Genomic DNA, 16,833 nt, shown 5'->3' with positions numbered 1-16,833 from the left:
CATACATTCTTCCTACTATACTTATATGCATAATAAATAAAATTTGGTTATTTGATAGCCTTTCTGCTGCGCACCTTTAATGGCAGCGTAATTCGGTGGCTTACGGAACACTTGCTCGACTAATTTTTAAATATTGCTCATCAGTGTGGAAGCCTTATCAGGAAGAATAAACAGAAGAGACAGAGAACATTCGACTTGACCCACGAGATCAGAAGACAGTAGCTATTAAAGAAGTCTCAACATTATAATATTCAGTAGCGTAATGGACGTTTGGTGCAGGGGTGATACACAAAGCGTCTTCTGGAACAAACTATAAGGCGGCTTGCGAAATGTAAGTGTAGAAATACACTAATGAGCCGTAACATTACGGCCTCCTGTTTAACACCTCTGGAGCGCAATACGAAAGCGATTCTGGGTGGCATGGATCGACAAGTCCTTGATAAGTTTTTGGAAGTATATGGTTTGTGGACGCACACCTGGCCTCCCATTGCGCCCCACATATGTTCCATCGGATTCACATCAGGCGATTTTGTCGGATAAGGCGTCAACGTGAGTTAGCTGTCGTCATCCTCAAACTCCTGTAGTACGATTCTCGCCTGCCGGTACAGACAGGTATCGTGCTGGTAAATGGTATCGTCATCAAGGAAGACATCAAACTTACAGGGATGCAGCTGATCTGAAATTATGTTCACGTAGTCCACAGCTGTAATGGTACCTTCAGTTACTACCACAGGTCTCATGGAAGCCAAGGTGTATGTTTCCCATAGCATAATACTGACCCCAGCAGCCTGCTTCGTGGTGCGAAGTGTGTTTGGAACAGCTGTTTACCTGGATGACGGCGTATCCGGAACGAACATAGACCTGGCATAAGGACAAATGTGACTAACCTGAACAAGCTACGCATTTTCGTTGATCAACGGTCCGATCTTGATGATCCTGTGCCTACTGCAATTCTAATTACAATGTCGTTGACTCAACATGGGATATGCATGACTTATTTTGAAAATCTACATCTACGTGGATACTGTGAAAATAACATTTAAGTGCCTGGCAGAGGGTTCATCGAACCATTTTCACAATTCTCTGTTATTCCAATCTCGTATAGAGCGCAGAAGAAACGAACACCTATATCATTCCGTACCAGCTCTGATTTCCCCTATTTTAATATGGTGATCGTTTCTCCCTATGTTGGTCGGCGTCAACAAAATATTTTCGCATTCGGAGGCGAAAGTTGGTGATTGAAAATTCGTGAGAAGATTCAACCGCGACGAAAAACGCCTTTGTTTTAATGAAGTCCACCGCAAATCCTGTATCATTTCAGTGACACCCTTTCCCCTATTTCGCGATAATGCAAAACGTGCTGCCCTTCTTTGAACTTTTTAGATGTACTCCGTCAATCTATCTGGTAAGGATTCGCCGGCCAGGATGGCCGAGCGGTTCCAGGCGCTGCAGTCTGGAACCGCGCGACCGCAACGGTCGCAGGTTCGAATCCTGCCTCGGGCATGGATGTGTGTGATGTCCTTAGGTTAGTTAGGTTTAGGTAGTTGTAAGTTCTAGGGGACTGATGACCTCAGAAGTTAAGTCCCATAGTGCTCAGAGCCATTTGAACCATTTTTTTGGTAAGGATTCCACACCGCGCAGCAGTACTCTAAAAGAGCACGGACAAGCGTAGTGTAAGCAGTCTCCTTAGTACATCTGTTACATTTTCTAAGTGTCCTGCCAATAAAACGCAGTCTTTGGTTGCCTTTCCCACAACAATTTCTATGTGTTCCTTCCAATTTAAGTTGTTCGTAATTGTAATTCTTATGTATTTAGTTGAATTTACGGCCTTTAGATTTGACTGATCTATCGTTTAACCGAGGTTTAACGGATTCCTTTTAGCACTCATGCGGTTGACCTCCCACTTTTCGTTATTTAGGGCCAATTACCAATTTTCGCACCATACAGATATCTTTCATAAATCGTTTTGCAACTTGTCTTGATCTTCTGATGACTTTACTAGTCGATAAACGACAGCGTTTGTGATCTGAAGCCTCCCTGTTCGTAATGTTCTCGATCATTAGTGTGGAATGCATCACATGGATGCAAATCTGAATACAATTTTGTTTGCATTCTAGTGATACTTGGTTTGTTGCCTAACTACGACGCCGCAGCCAGCAAGTGTGAGGATCTCCGGAACGCTCAGACAGCTGCGGGAGGTCGCCAACTTAGTTAGCGACGACTGGTCTGGTAGAGAGCGAACCACACGGACAGATGAAGAGTGCTCACTTACCTCTGTCGAGAGCGCGGCGGTCTCGTTGCTGGTGAGCGCCTTGGCGCTGAGCGCCCGCAGGAAGCGCAGCATCTCCCGCGAGCCGCCTCCCTGCTCGCGGTAGCCCAGCGCCTCCGCCAGCCGCCGGCTGCGGTCCGCCATGTTGCGAGCGCTGCCCGTGGCGATGGACGCGGCGCCGCTCTGCGCGATCACTCGCCGGAATAGCCCTGTGACCAGTGCCAGCAGTCTGACTCATATAGCTCATCCAGGAGGGGAGGGGAGCAAGGGCAGGTAGGTTAGCACCTCCCACTAAAGAGATTTGGTACAGATGTTCATGCTATTACACACGAATAATTTTCGAATTTTACAGGTAACTCCCTGAGAATGAAGTAGTGGCAAAACTAAGATTCACAATACTGACGAGGTATCCTCCAACTTACCAACTGCACTACTGACCGTTAAAATTGCTACACCAAGAAGAAATGCATATGATAAACGACTATTCATTGGACAAACATATTATACTAGAACTGACATGTGATTACATTTTCACGCAATTTGGGTGCATAGATCCTGAGAAATCAGTACCACCTCTGGCCGTAATAACGGCCTTGATACGCCTGGGCATTGAGTCAAACTGAGCTTGGATGGCGTGTACAGGTACAGCTGCCCATGCAGCTTCAACACGATACCACAGTTCATCAAGAGTAGTGACTGGCGTGTTGTGACGAGCCAGTTGCTCGGCCACCATTGACCAGACTTTTCAATTGGTGAGAGATCTGGAGAATGTGCTGGTCAGGGCAGCAGTCGAACATTTTTTGTATCCAGAAAGACCCGTACAGGACCTGCAACATGGGGTCGTGTATTATCCTGCTGAAATGTAGGGTTTCGCAGAGATCGAATGAAGGGTAGAGCCACGGGTCGTAACACATCTGAAATGTAACGTCCACTGTTCAAAGTGCCGTCAATGCGAACAAGAGGTGACCGACACGTGTAACCAATGGCACCCCATACCATGATGCCGGGTGATGCGCCAGTATGGCAACGACGAATACACGCTTCCAATGTGCGTTCACCGCGATGTCGCCAAACACGGATGCGACCATCATGATGCTATAAACAGAACCAGGATTAATCCGCAAAATTGAGGTTTAGCCATTGGTGCACCCAGGTTCGTCGCTGAGTACACCATCGCCGGCGCTCCTGACTGTGATGCAGCGTCAAGGATAACCGCAGCCATGGTCTCCGAGCTGATAGTCCATGCTGCTGCAAACGTCGTCGAACTGTTCGTGCAGATGGTTGTTGTCTTCCAAACGTTCCAATCTGTTGACTCAGGGATCGAGACGTGGCTGCACGATCCGTCACAGCCATGTGGATAAGATGCCTGTCATCTCGACTGCTAGTGATACGAGGTTGTTGGGATCCAGCACGGAGTTCCGTATTACCCTCCTGAACCCACCGATTCCACAATCTGCTAACAGTCATTGGATCTCGACCAACGCGAGCAGCAATGTCGCGAGACGATAAACCGCAATCGCGGTAGGCTACAATCCGACCTTTATCAGAGTCGGAAACGGGACGGTACGCATTTCTCCTCCTTACACGAGGCATCACAACAACGTTTGACCAGGCAACGCCTGTGCACTGCTGTTTGTGTGTGAGAAATCGGTTGGAAACTTTCCTCATGTCAGCACGTTGTAGGTGTCGCCACCGGTGCCACCCTTGTGTGAATGCTCTGAAAAGGTAATCATTTGCACATCACAGCATCTTCTTCCTGTCGGTTAAATTTCGCGTCTGTAGCACGTCATCTTCGTGGTGTAGCAATTTTTATGGCCAGTAGTGTATTTCTCATTTGCTCACATGGTTCGGTTTGCACTGTCTGACTGGTAATCTGAAATTGTTCTTGAATCTTCGGGAATTTGTTAAAGGGAGGTAGAGGGAAGATCTTCCACAGAGGAAGAGAAGAATAGAGAAACTGACTTCCCGAATATAGGTGAAAATGGCTGAAAGAATCGGCGTTCCCCTCATTTGCACACTCCTAAAACCGTAGTACTTCCGTGAAGTTGTGCACAAGAGTTTGAGATAACAAACACCTTATGGTGATTACAAAAATGCTCATCTATCAAGAGTGTGTGCTAAACACTCCCTTGTATTATACTGAGTCATGGGCGTCTTACACTAAACAAAAGTGTAAGCTCAACGCCTTTCCTCTGCAGTGCTTAGCAGTGCTTACGAAGCATTCTTGGCGTAACATGGAGGGAGGGACCATGCGACAAATGAGATGGTCGTCAATACTCCGAAGCTACCGAGAATTGCCACTTCTCTCAAGGAACGCCGCCTGTGGTGGGTAGGACACTTACATCGTATAAGAGCACCGTAGTCTACCCACACTACTTAATGAGATAGCACTTAGCAAGAGACCCCCTGGAGGATCTGCATTGCTCTTTAAAGACTGCGTCAAGCTTAGTATGAACGCAGTTAATATTCAGTATGACTAATGGGAGAACCTCGCCGAAGCTCGCAGCACATGAGCGAAACTCGTCAAGCATGGCAAGTATCACGATGACGCCTGACTCAACAACTTTGCTGCGAAACAAGCGTGTACACAGGCGCCTCTGACGAATCCCTCTTCTTGGGCGATATACAGTGGCCCAATCAGTGGCGCCAAATGGGCTCCCTCTTTGGAGTCCTGAGTCAGAAAGAAACTGCGGATGTGACGCTTCTTCGTGAGGGAGTATAGGCCGTTAATGTTGATGTCTATAGTTTGCAGACCAGTGTTCACGTCGCCTTGCTTAGCCAAATAATGACAATTTTGAGAGCACACATATGTGTTTGATGTTGTAAATCACGACGTTACCGAAGTTGTGAGATTTTCTTGCTTATTATGGATCTTAAACTAATTGTGTGATACATTTATTTCTCAAATTTTGGCATGTATGCATTTTAAAGGCTATTCAGGGTTATTACAAATGATTAAAGCGATTTCACAGCTCTACAATAACTTTATTATTTGAGATATTTTCACAATGCTTTGCACACACATACAAAAACTCAAAAAGTTTTTTTGGGCATTCACGAATCTCCGATAAGTGCCCCTTTAGTGATTCGCCAGACATCAAGCCGATAATCAAGTTCCTCCCACACTCGGCGCAGCATGTCCCCATCAATGAGTTCGAAAGCATCGTTGATGCGAGCTCGCAGTTCTGGCACGTTTCTTGGTAGAGGAGGTTTAAACACTGAATCTTTCACATAACCCCACAGAAAGCAATCGCATGGGGTTATGTCGGGAGAGCGTGGAGGCCATGACATGAATTGCTGATCATGATCTCCACCACGACCGATCCATCGGTTTTCCTATCTCCTGTTTAAGAAATGCCGAACATCATCATGGAAGTGCGGTGGAGCACCATCCTGTTGAAAGATGAAGTCGGCGCTGTCGGTCTCCAGTTGTGGCATGAGCCAATTTTCCAGCATGTCCAGATACACGTGTCCCGTAACGTTTTTTTCGCAGAAGAAAAAGGGGCCGTAAACTTTAAACCGTGAGATTGCACAAAACAGGTTAACTTTTGGTGAATTGCGAATTTGCTGCACGAATGCGTGAGGATTCTCTACCGCTCAGTTTCGCACATTGTGTCTGTTCACTTCACCATTAACAAAAATGTTGCTTCATCACTGAAAACAAGTTTCGCACTGAACGCATCGTCTTCCATGAGCTGTTGCAACCGCGCCGAAAATTCAAAGCGTTTGACTTTGTCATCGGGTGTCAGGGCTTGTAGCAATTGTAAACGGTAAGGCTTCTGCTTTAGCCTTTTCCGTAAGATTTTCCAAACCGTCGGCTGTGGTACGTTTAGCCCCCTGCTTGCTTTATTCGTCGACTTCCGCGGGCTACGCGTGAAACTTGCCCGCACGCGTTCAACAGTTTCTTCGCTCACTGCAGGCCGACCCGTTGATTTCCCCTTACAGAGGCATCCAGAAGCTTTAAACTGCGCATACCATCGCCGAATGGAGTTAGCAGTTGGTGGATCTTTGTTGAACTTCGTCCTGAAGTGTCGTTGCACTGTTATGACTGACTGATGTGAGTGCATTTCAAGCACGACATACGCTTTCTCGGCTCCTGTCGCCAGTTTGTCTCACTGCGCTCTCGAGCGCTCTGGCGGCAGAAACCTGAAGTACGGCTTCAGCCGAACAAAACTTTATGAGTTTTTCTACGTATCTGTAGTGTGTCGTGACCATATGTGAATGAATGGAGCTGCAGTAAATTTATGAAATCGCTTCAATCATTTGTAATAGCCCTGTATTTTTCTGCACTGTTGAAACAAGGGTCCTGTTATTGTTGTAGACAAATTGTTATTATTATTAAATTAATATGTTTTATATAGGGTGATCTTACTAAATGGGAACAAATTGCAAGAAACAATCCCTGAGAGGATAAAGCCTTCGGCACATGAACCGTGATGTCGAACATCAACGTTGAGCGCGCTGCTTCCGTAGCGCGCTCCAGCAACGGTTGTCAGCTGTATCTGCTCGCACACCACCCCGCTTGTGGAACTGACGGGCGTAAAATTCCTACGTTATCTCTATTGAAACGCACATTTGCCCTCTTTCCCATACGCTAGTAATGTTGTTCCGTCTGCATTATAGTAAATAAAAACTTCAGTATCAACAGACATGTTGTAAGAGGAAAAGGAAAGTACCATGTCCTGTCGATAAGAAATTATCAGAAACTATTTGAAAACGCGAAGGCTAGTAGAAAATTTTTTTTGGATCCAGTGAGATTCGAGCTAGCATCAAATCCTCTAATGTTTTACAATTCCACAACGCTATTCATTGCACCAGTCCGCCACTGAGTATTGTGTAGCCATAGCTTGCGTCTTACCATATTCTACAAACTTTAGTCATCGATGTGTTATTAACTGACATTACGTGATAACAAATTGTACCAAACACATTGCATTTCTTAAGGATCCTCTGTGTGTCATTGCCTTGAAACAACATAGTTTCATAATATGCATGTCCAAAGGAACCTGGCACCCTAATTCGGAATAACACAGGTACTGCAATGAGGAAAGCCAATACGGCGTCTCGGTACTCTGTAGTGAAGAGAGAGATGGCGTCCATGTGACATAAATGACGTTCTTCCATTTCATTGGGCAACGTTCAAATGCACTTTTATAATACAGGGGGTTTCAAAAATGACCGGTATATTTGAAACGGCAATAAAAACTAAACGAGCAGCGATAGAAATACACCGTTTGTTGCAATATGCTTGGGACAACAGGACATTTTCAGGCAGACAAACTTTCGAAATTACAGTAGTTACAATTTTCAACAACAGATGGCGCTGCGGTCTGGGAAACTCTATAGTACGATATTTTCCACATATCCACCATGCGTAGCAATAATATGGCGTAGTCTCTGAATGAAATTACCCGAAACCTTTGACAACGTATCTGGCGGAATGGCTTCACATGCAGATGAGATGTACTGCTTCAGCTGTTCAATTGTTTCTGGATTCTGGCGGTACACCTGGTCTTTCAAGTGTCCCCACAGAAAGAAGTCACAGGGGTTCATGTCTGGCGAATAGGGAGGCCAATCCACGCCGCCTCCTGTATGTTTTGGATAGCCCAAAGCAATCACACGATCATCGAAATATTCATTCAGGAAATTAAAGACGTTGGCCGTGCGATGTGGCCGGGCACCATCTTGCATAAACCACGAGGTGTTCACAGTGTCGTCTAAGGCAGTTTGTACCGCCACAAATTCACGAAGAATGTCCAGATAGCGTGATGCAGTAATCGTTTCGGATCTGAAAAATGGGCCAATGATTCCTTTGGAAGAAATGGCGGCCCAGACCAGTACTTTTTGAGGATGCAGGGACGATGGGACTGCAACATGGGGCTTTTCGGTTCCCCATATGTTTATTGACGAAGCCGTCCAAGTGAAAATAAGCTTCGTCAGTAAACCAAAGGCTGCCCACATGCATATCGCCGTCATCAATCCTGTGCACTATATCGTTAGCGAATGTCTCTCGTGCAGCAATGGTAGCGGAACTGAGGGGTTGCCGCGTTTGAATTTTGTATGGATAGAGGTGTAAACTCTGGCGCATGAGACGATACGTGGACGTTGGCGTCGTTTGGACCGCAGCTGCAACACGGCAAACGGAAACCCGAGGCCGCTGTTGGATCACCTGCTGCACTAGCTGCGCGTTGCCCTCTGTGGTTGCCGTACACGGTCGCCCTACCTTTGCAGCACGTTCATCCGTCACGTTCCCAGTCCGTTGAAATTTTTCAAACAGATCCTTTATTGTATCGCTTTTCGGTCCTTTGGTTACATTAAACCTCCGTTGAAAACTTCGTCTTGTTGCAACAACACTGTGTTCTAGGAATTCCAACACCAGAAAAATCCTCTGTTCTAAGGAATAAACCATGTTGTCTACAGCACAGTTGCACGTTGTGAACATCACACGCTTACAGCAGAAAGACAACGTACAGAATGGCGCACCCACAGACTGCGTTGTCTTCTATATCTTTCACATCACTTGCAGCGCCATCTGTTGTTGAAAATTGTAACTACTGTAATTTCGAAAGTTTGTCCGCCTGAAAATGTACTGTTGTCCCAAGCATATTGCAACAAACGGTGTATTTCTATCGCTGCTCGTTTAGTTTTTATTGCCGTTTCAAATATACCGGTCATTTTTGAAACACCCTGTACATGCCATACTACATATTGCTCCGCACGTACGGAAAAGACTCACCAACGTGCTTTTTCCACGCATGGCGTCAGAAACTTGGCACGCTCAACGCTCAACCTTTGAACGCACGGTCCATGTGCTACGCCTTGAGGAACAAAAACGGGCATATCGACATAATGCCAGAAACACGATCCAAGGGAGGTACACCCACCTGAAGATGGGGATGGAACATTTTTTACAGTGTAGATTACTGAGAGTACGCATGAGAACACACCAGGCTTGTGGGAACGTGCGAACGTTTTCCCTGTAAAAGTGTTCCAGCTCCACACTCAAGATGACATGAGGTGGGGTCCATCACACTTCATACCAACAAAGGCTATGTTTCTGCAGGAAATGGAGATATGCCTCGCCCGTGAGGTGATGTGGAAGACTGTGTAAGTCGGCTGTTTAGGTTTTTATGTTGGTAACGCCACGTAGTGCTCTGTATGAAAATCGCTGACTGCACTGTGTGCAGTCTGTGGCTGCTTGGACTCATTGTTGGAATAGTGTAGCGTTGGGCAGTTGGACGTGAACAGCGCGTAGCGTTGGGCAATTGGAGGTGAGCCACCAGCAGTGGTGGATGTGGGGAGAGAGATGCCAGAGTTTTGAGATGTTACTATGAGCGGACGATCTGGACGTGTGTCCGTCAGAAAAAGGAATTTTGTCAACTTGGGTGTCACGAATTTATATATATTATGGCTTTTGAACACTATTAAGTTATATATATCGTTTGCTCTGTATTAAAATCTTTCATTTGCCAACTATATGCCTATCAGTAGTTAGTGCCTTCAGTAGTTAGAATTTTTTATTTGGCTGGCAGTATTAGCGCTCGCTGTATTGCAGAAGTTCGAGTAACGAAGATTTTTGTGAGGTAAGTGATTCATGAAAGGTATAGGTTATTGTTAGTCAGGGCTATTCTTTTGTAGGGATTATTGAAAGTCAGATTGTGTTGCGCTAAAATATTGTGTGTCAATTTAGAAATGATCAGAATAGGTAAAGAGAAAACAGTTTCAGTACGTTTAGTTTTGCTCAGCTGTTTGAAAATCAAATAACGTAATAGTTTTTCCAGCACAGTCATTCTTTACATTCAACGGGGAAGTTTCAACTGACTCGTCCTACGACGTGGTCGCCAGTAATCTCCACCCACACACTGAAGTTGAACTGGTGCTGATGGTTCAGTTCTGACGGTTCACTAACAACGTAGTTGGGGATTCTCCATAGCACTCAGTTATGTGGTGTGAAGATCAAATGGTTCAAATGGCTCTGAGCACTATGGGACTCAACTGCTGAGGTCATTAGTCCCCTAGAACTCAGAACTAGTTAAACCCAACTAACCTAAGGACATCACAAACATCCATGCCCGAGGCAGGATTCGAACCTGCGACCGTAGCGGTCTTGCGGTTCCAGACTGCAGCGCCTTTAACCGCACGGCCACTTCGGCGGCTATGTGAAGATCGACAAGAGTACCTCTCGTAAAGATAGCCTCATCTGTGACTGGAATGGATGCAGAACTTCCAGCACGTTGGTGGCCTGGGCGTCGAATCAACAAAAAAAATTGTCTCTGCAGAGTAGGTAATAGACCTTTCCGCGTTTTAAATGATACACATAGTTGCGGTTGTCGTGGAGAATTTTCCACATGGGCATTTGGCTTATCCCTTGCTCATGGGCCTCGTGCATGGTGCTCATATCGGGTTCAGTGTCAATAATCTTATCCCTCCACCTTCAAGTGAGTATATTTCCTTTGTAACTCATTTTCGGCTGTATGCCATTTGGTATTTTATAAACCTTTTCCTCTCGGGAGTCGTTTCCTGCAGGTTGTCTCCATGTAATAAAATCGCCCCGCATTTCATTAAAAACATTTTGTCCTTCATTAGACCTTCTGAATCAAAAACCAGGTGAGCGGAAAGGACAATGAACGGAGGTCTCTGAGCCAGAATCGTTAACCTTTTCACGAAGATCACTCGATATATTTCTAACTGTCGAATACTCTCCTCTGTCGTAGTATCAAAGTAAGTTCTACACACTAATTTTTGTCAAAATCGTCAGATTCTGTAATTTCGGTTTTCATTTGTATCCCTTACTTGGAGAATCAAAACAAGTGCTCACATCTAGAAATTCTGCAGCGTTACTGCATTGTTCATATGGAATACAGTCTATTTGGAAATACCATAAGATTTTGTTGTCATTTTATGAACTTGGGCAAAATTTATGTTATTCCTGGGCACTTCACTGTTGGCCATATCAGTACGTTCGATGGTAGCACCACACATAGGCCCGTGCTCCCACAGTTTCCTCGCTACCAAACACACGTCAGTGCACTGTTCCACAGAAGACTGAAACCACATATGAACACAAGATGCCGCACGGAAACACAGAGTTTGTAGTTGGCTCTGACGTATTGCGCTGTTATCAGTGTGTATGCGATAGCAAAGCTATGAGGTGGGTGAATCACAGTGCTTACAAGGGAACCTCCCCATCGCACCCCCCTCAGATTTAGTTATAAGTTGGCACAGTGGATAGGCCTTGAAAAACTGAACACAGATCAATCGAGAAAACAGGAAGAAGTTGTGTGGAACTATGAAAAAAATAAGCAAAATATACAAACTGAGTAGTCCATGCTGCAGATATGCAACATCAAGGATAATCTGAGCTCAGGAGCGCCGTGGTCCCGTGGTTAGCGTGAGCAGTTGTAGAATGAGAGGTCCTTGGTTCAAGTCTTCCCTCGAGTGCAAGTTTAATTTTTTATTTTCAGACAATTATTATCCGTCCGTCCGTCCGAAGCTGCACAGGTACACAGAGCAGTATTGTTTACGTGATCGTGATCATGTGTCAATTATCAATGTTCAGGCACTCACACATTATCAACTTCGCTCTCCAAAATTCCAGGACATGTTCAGATTTGCTTGGACATATGCAGGATTTGACGGGGTACACACGGAAAAATTTGAAAACGCTAAAAACATATGTTTTGACAGAGCACAGGGAAAGCTGTGCGACTGTGAAACTGTTGCATTCATTTGTTGCGGTTTATGTGACAAACTCTTATGTTTTCATCACTTTTTTGGGAGTGATTATCACATCCACAAGAAAACATAAATCGGGCAAGGTAGAAGAATCTTTTTACCCATTCGCTAAGTGTACAAGTTAGGTGGGTCGACAACATATTCTTGTCATGTGACGCACATGCCGTCACCAGTGTCATACAGGATATATCAGACGTGTTTTCCTGTGGAGTAATCGGTTGACCTATGACCTTGCGATCAAAGGTTTTCGGTTCACATTGGAGAGGCACGTCCTTTCGTCTACTAATCGCACTGTTTTGCGGTGCAAAACACAGACACTAAACTTATTACAGTGAACAGAGACGTCAATGAATGAACGGACAGATCATAACTTTGCGAAAATAAAGAAAGTTAACTTTTCACTCGAGGGAAGACTTGGACCAAGGACCTCTCGTTCCGCAGCTACTCACGTGAACCACGGGACCACGGCGCTTCTGAGCTCATATTACCTTGATGTTGCATATCTTGAGCATGGACTACTCAGTTTGCATATTTTGCTTATTTTTTTCATAGTTCCACACAACTTCTTCCTGTTTTCTCGATTGATCTGTGTTCAGTTTTTCAAGGCCTATCCACTGTGCCAACTTGTAACTAAATCTGACGGGGGTACGATGGGGAGGTTCCCTTGTTAGCACCGGTGAACTGCAAAGAGCGGATGAGACCTTGAGGTGTCTAATTTCGTGACGACCACTTTAGTCACAGTCAAATTCTGAAAATCTACATTGTACAACACCTTACGCATAAGAGTAATTATCAGTTTTACATTAAATACAAAGTTTGCACGGAGATAATCGGCAAGAGGCTTGTTTGACTACAGAGGCGTTGACCTCAGGTTCGATTCTTGATGATGGCACCAGATTTTTTTTTTTTTTTTTTTTTTGGTGGAAATGTCTAGAACTCAGTCCACCTTGTTTTGCCAAAGGAAGAAGCTCCGTGATGAAGTAGTTAGCAAAATTCACAAAGAAGCCACCTAAGAGACACCATGAAACCGAAAGTCACACAACATTAATATAGGTAGTGGTGCTTACCAGCGGCTAGTCGCGAATACATAAGCATGTTGGCAGCAATGGCTCCCGCGCTCTGGCCGAATACGGTCACATTTTCTGGGTCTCCGCCGAAAGCTGCGATGTTGTGGCGCACCCAGCGCAGGGCCGCCACCATGTCCTTGAGACCCGCGTTGCCGGGCACTACCTCGTCACCCGTGCTCAGGAACCCTGCCACACACAATGCTCTGCTGAAGACATGCTTTGAAGACGAAACCACATTTAATATTCATCACACGTACAACTATGCTATTCAATCTGTATACTGAGCAAGCAGTAAAGGAAACAAAGGAAAACTTCGGAGTAGGTATTAAAATCCATGGAGAAGAAATAAAAACTTTGAGGTTCACCGATGACATTGTAATACTGTCAGAGACAGCAAAGGACTTGGATGAGCAGTTGAACGGAATGGACAGTGTCTTAAAAGGAGGGTACAAGATGAACATCAACAAAAGCAAAACGAGGATAATGGAATGTAGTCGAATTAAGTCGGGTGATGCTGAGGAAATTAGATTAGGAAATGAGACACTTAAAGTAGTAAATGAGTTTTGCTATTTGGAGAGCAAAATAACTGATGGTGGTCGAAGTAGGGAGGATATAAAATGTAGACTGGCAATGGCAAGGATAGCGTTTCTGAAGAAGAGAAATTTGTTAACATCGAGTATAGATTTAAATGTCAGGAAGTCGTTTCTGAAAGTATTTGTATGGAGTGTAGCCATGTATGGAAGTGAAACATGGATGATAAATAGTTTAGACAAGAAGAGAATAGAAGCTTTCGAAATGTGGTGCTACAGTAGAATGCTGAAGATTAGATGGGTAGATCACATAACTAATTAGGAGGTATTGGGAGTTTGTGGCACAACTTGACTAGAAGAAGGGATCGGTTGGTAGGACATGTTCTGAGGCATCGAGGGATCACCAATTTAGTACTGGAGGGCACCGTGGAGGGTAAAAATCGTAGAGTGAGACCAAGAGGTGAATACACTAAGCAGATTCAGAAGGATGTAGGCTGCAGTAGGTACTGGGAGATGAAGAAGCTTGCACAGGATAGAGTAGCATGGAGAGCTGCATCAAATCAGTCTCAGGACTGAAGACCACAACAACAACAACATGTATAACTATATAACTATGGGCTTCCAATATCAGTTTCGATAAAATAACTCATATCGAGACCAATACCTAAAATTATATCGATACTTCGATTACATCAGAACAAAAGTTTTGATATGACAGAATCGGAAGGTATTTATTGCTTAAATGTATTTTTAATCTTTTCTTTAGCATAAAAAGCATTTTAATACAAGGCGAAATCTGGAAGTTTTTGCATGAACTGACATAAGCATAAGAGCAATTACAAATTAAGCCGTATAGGGTAAATATTCCATATGCCTACAAAAACATAGGTATTAACGAAAATTTCATGCTACACTTATGACTTATTCTTTGAAGTAAAGCTATTTTTGTAGTGTTCACATCATAACTACCTGAACCATTTTTTCTGATACACTGCACAAGAATGTTAACATTTTGCTTTACCAACATTTACTTCGCATGCATTTGTGCACTTGAGCCATTTTTCGAAGGTATGGATACATACTTAAAAGTACTGCTATGTGCTGCCGAAACCTGATATGTTCATCAAAAACTACGGTTGGTATTTATTTCTTATTACTGAAAATGTGTTTCCTGCGTACATTTTAGCTCTCATTAAAGTTGCAGCGAAAGATAATCGTTTTCTTCTGTAACATGCTATGCTTCCGTTATGATACTTCGATATTTCTTATAATACTATGAAATTATCGATATCGGTAACACAGGGAGCGGAACTAGAGTATTGATACCTACAAATACCAATAACATTGGAATGTCACTACATGCAACATAAAAACAACATGTAAGCGACTCACTGTGGGCCATACATCTTAAAGTTTTACAAATTACACAGAGGAGTTCGCAAACGTCCACTTAGGTCTACATGATATGTCAGAAAGAACCTACTCTGTTTACCGCCACACAGAATAGGGTGTCCCACAAGAGTCCAGATGGCAGAGAAACCCAGACAGTGTATTTTCACGGAGGGAACAAGTGTGACTTCTCAGACTTTCCCAGCCGATCTGTTGTAAATACATTACTTGAGTTTGTCACCTAATAAAGTTGTCTAAACAACTGTTCGATATCCTCAGGTGGTGGTTATTGCTGTGGGCACTGCTCCAAGGCAAGACTGATGGTTACATCCACGTCTACATCTGCTAGAGCGGCGTCGAAACTTAGCGGCGTCAGGGATGGACTTACAAAAAATGGTTCAAATGGCTCTGAGCACTATGGGACTTAACTTCTGAGGTCATCAGTACCCTAGAACTTAGAACTACTTAAACTTAACTAACCTAAGGGCATCACACACATCCATGCCCGAGGCAGGATTCGAACCAGCGACCGTAGCGGTCGCGCGGTTCTAGACTGTAGCGCCTAGAACCGTTCGGGCACCCCGGCCGGCCAATGGACTTACAAACTCACGTAAAGGCGCAGTGAGTTGAAGGAAAGTAGCGCTCAAAGTGACCCCTGCCGTGATTTAACTCTTTGCAATGCACTGCATTTATAAAAGGCGAAGAAAAAATTCGCACTTGGAGGTCGGCATGCGATTCGTCATCCAGATTCAAGACAAAAGTTTATGTAGCAAAATCAGATCGGTTGCAGTTTGAAAAATGTATGAAAACGAGGAGCTGACGATGCTTCATGCAGAGCGTTGGAATGCTACCTTACCAGCCGTCGTAGCTCACTGAGTAGACTGTGGGGCATCAAACCCACTTCCACTATTGTGCTATACTTCAAATTCTCGTCAGTTTCCTTTTTTTATCTTTATTTTGTAGGAGTCCGTTTCCTGGTTCTCGTCGTTTATAAGTAGGACATCATTTTGTCACATGATAACAGCCTATCTCACGATAGTGCGATCCATTAAACTGCATGCATCTGTCTTCTAACCACGCAACTGGTCCTGTGAAGTACGAGGGGCGTTTGAAAAGTCCGTGCAAAAATAAAAACTACTTACATGTTTGGGGCAAACCTTCTTTATTTTTCAACATAGTCTCCTTTTAGACTTATACACTTCGTCTAATGCTGTTCTAATTTGTTGATCCCTTCCGAATAATAGGAATTGTGGAAGTCTGCAAAACAGCTATCAGTTGCTGCAATCACCTCCTCGTTTGAATAAAATTTTGGCCCCACCAGCCATTTCTTCAAATTGGGGAATAAATAGTAGTCCGATGGAGCCAAGTCTGGAGAATAGGGGGGATGTGAAACGAGTTGGAATCCTATTTCCATTAATTTTGCGACCACAACTGCTGAGGTGTATGCTGATGCATTGTCGTGATGGAAAAGGAATTTTTTCCGGTCCTATCGCCGACGTTTTTCTTGCAGCTCAGTTTTAAAACGGGCCAATAACGAATAACATGCACCTGTAATAGTTTTACCCTTTTCCAGGTATTCGATGAGGATTATCCCTTGAGTATCCCAAAAGACAGTAGCCATAATCTTTCCGGCCAAAGGAATGGTCTTCACCTTTTTTGGTGTAGATTCTTCTTTGGTAACCCATTGTTTAGATTGTTCTTTGGTGTCAGGAGTATAGTAATGTAACTATGTTTCATCTACAGTGACGAAACGACGCTTAAAGACCTGCGGATTCTTCCTGAACAGCTGCAAACCATCCTTGCAACACTTCACACGATTCCATTTTTGGTCAAGCGTGTGCAA

At 44.3% G+C, this 16,833-nt stretch overlaps 1 protein-coding gene across 2 annotated transcripts in view; it reads right to left on the bottom strand.

The window, feature by feature from the left end:
- The window catches only part of LOC124777448 (esterase FE4-like), a 324,295-nt gene that overhangs the window by 92,698 nt on the left and 214,764 nt on the right, over nucleotides 1–16,833 (bottom strand). For both annotated transcript variants that reach the window (XM_047252862.1, XM_047252864.1), the window contains 2 exons: nucleotides 13,072–13,257; nucleotides 2,273–2,478 (listed from right to left, as the gene is read on the bottom strand). In XM_047252862.1, the coding sequence (XP_047108818.1) occupies nucleotides 2,273–2,478; nucleotides 13,072–13,257 (392 nt within the window). The remainder of the gene's footprint in view (nucleotides 1–2,272; nucleotides 2,479–13,071; nucleotides 13,258–16,833) is intronic.

Source organism: Schistocerca piceifrons, chromosome 2, assembly GCF_021461385.2.
Source record: "Schistocerca piceifrons isolate TAMUIC-IGC-003096 chromosome 2, iqSchPice1.1, whole genome shotgun sequence".
NCBI lineage: Eukaryota > Metazoa > Arthropoda > Insecta > Orthoptera > Acrididae > Schistocerca > Schistocerca piceifrons.
The sequence above is the reverse complement of the archived record's forward strand: the minus strand, read 5'-3'. Positions and strand labels throughout refer to the sequence as shown.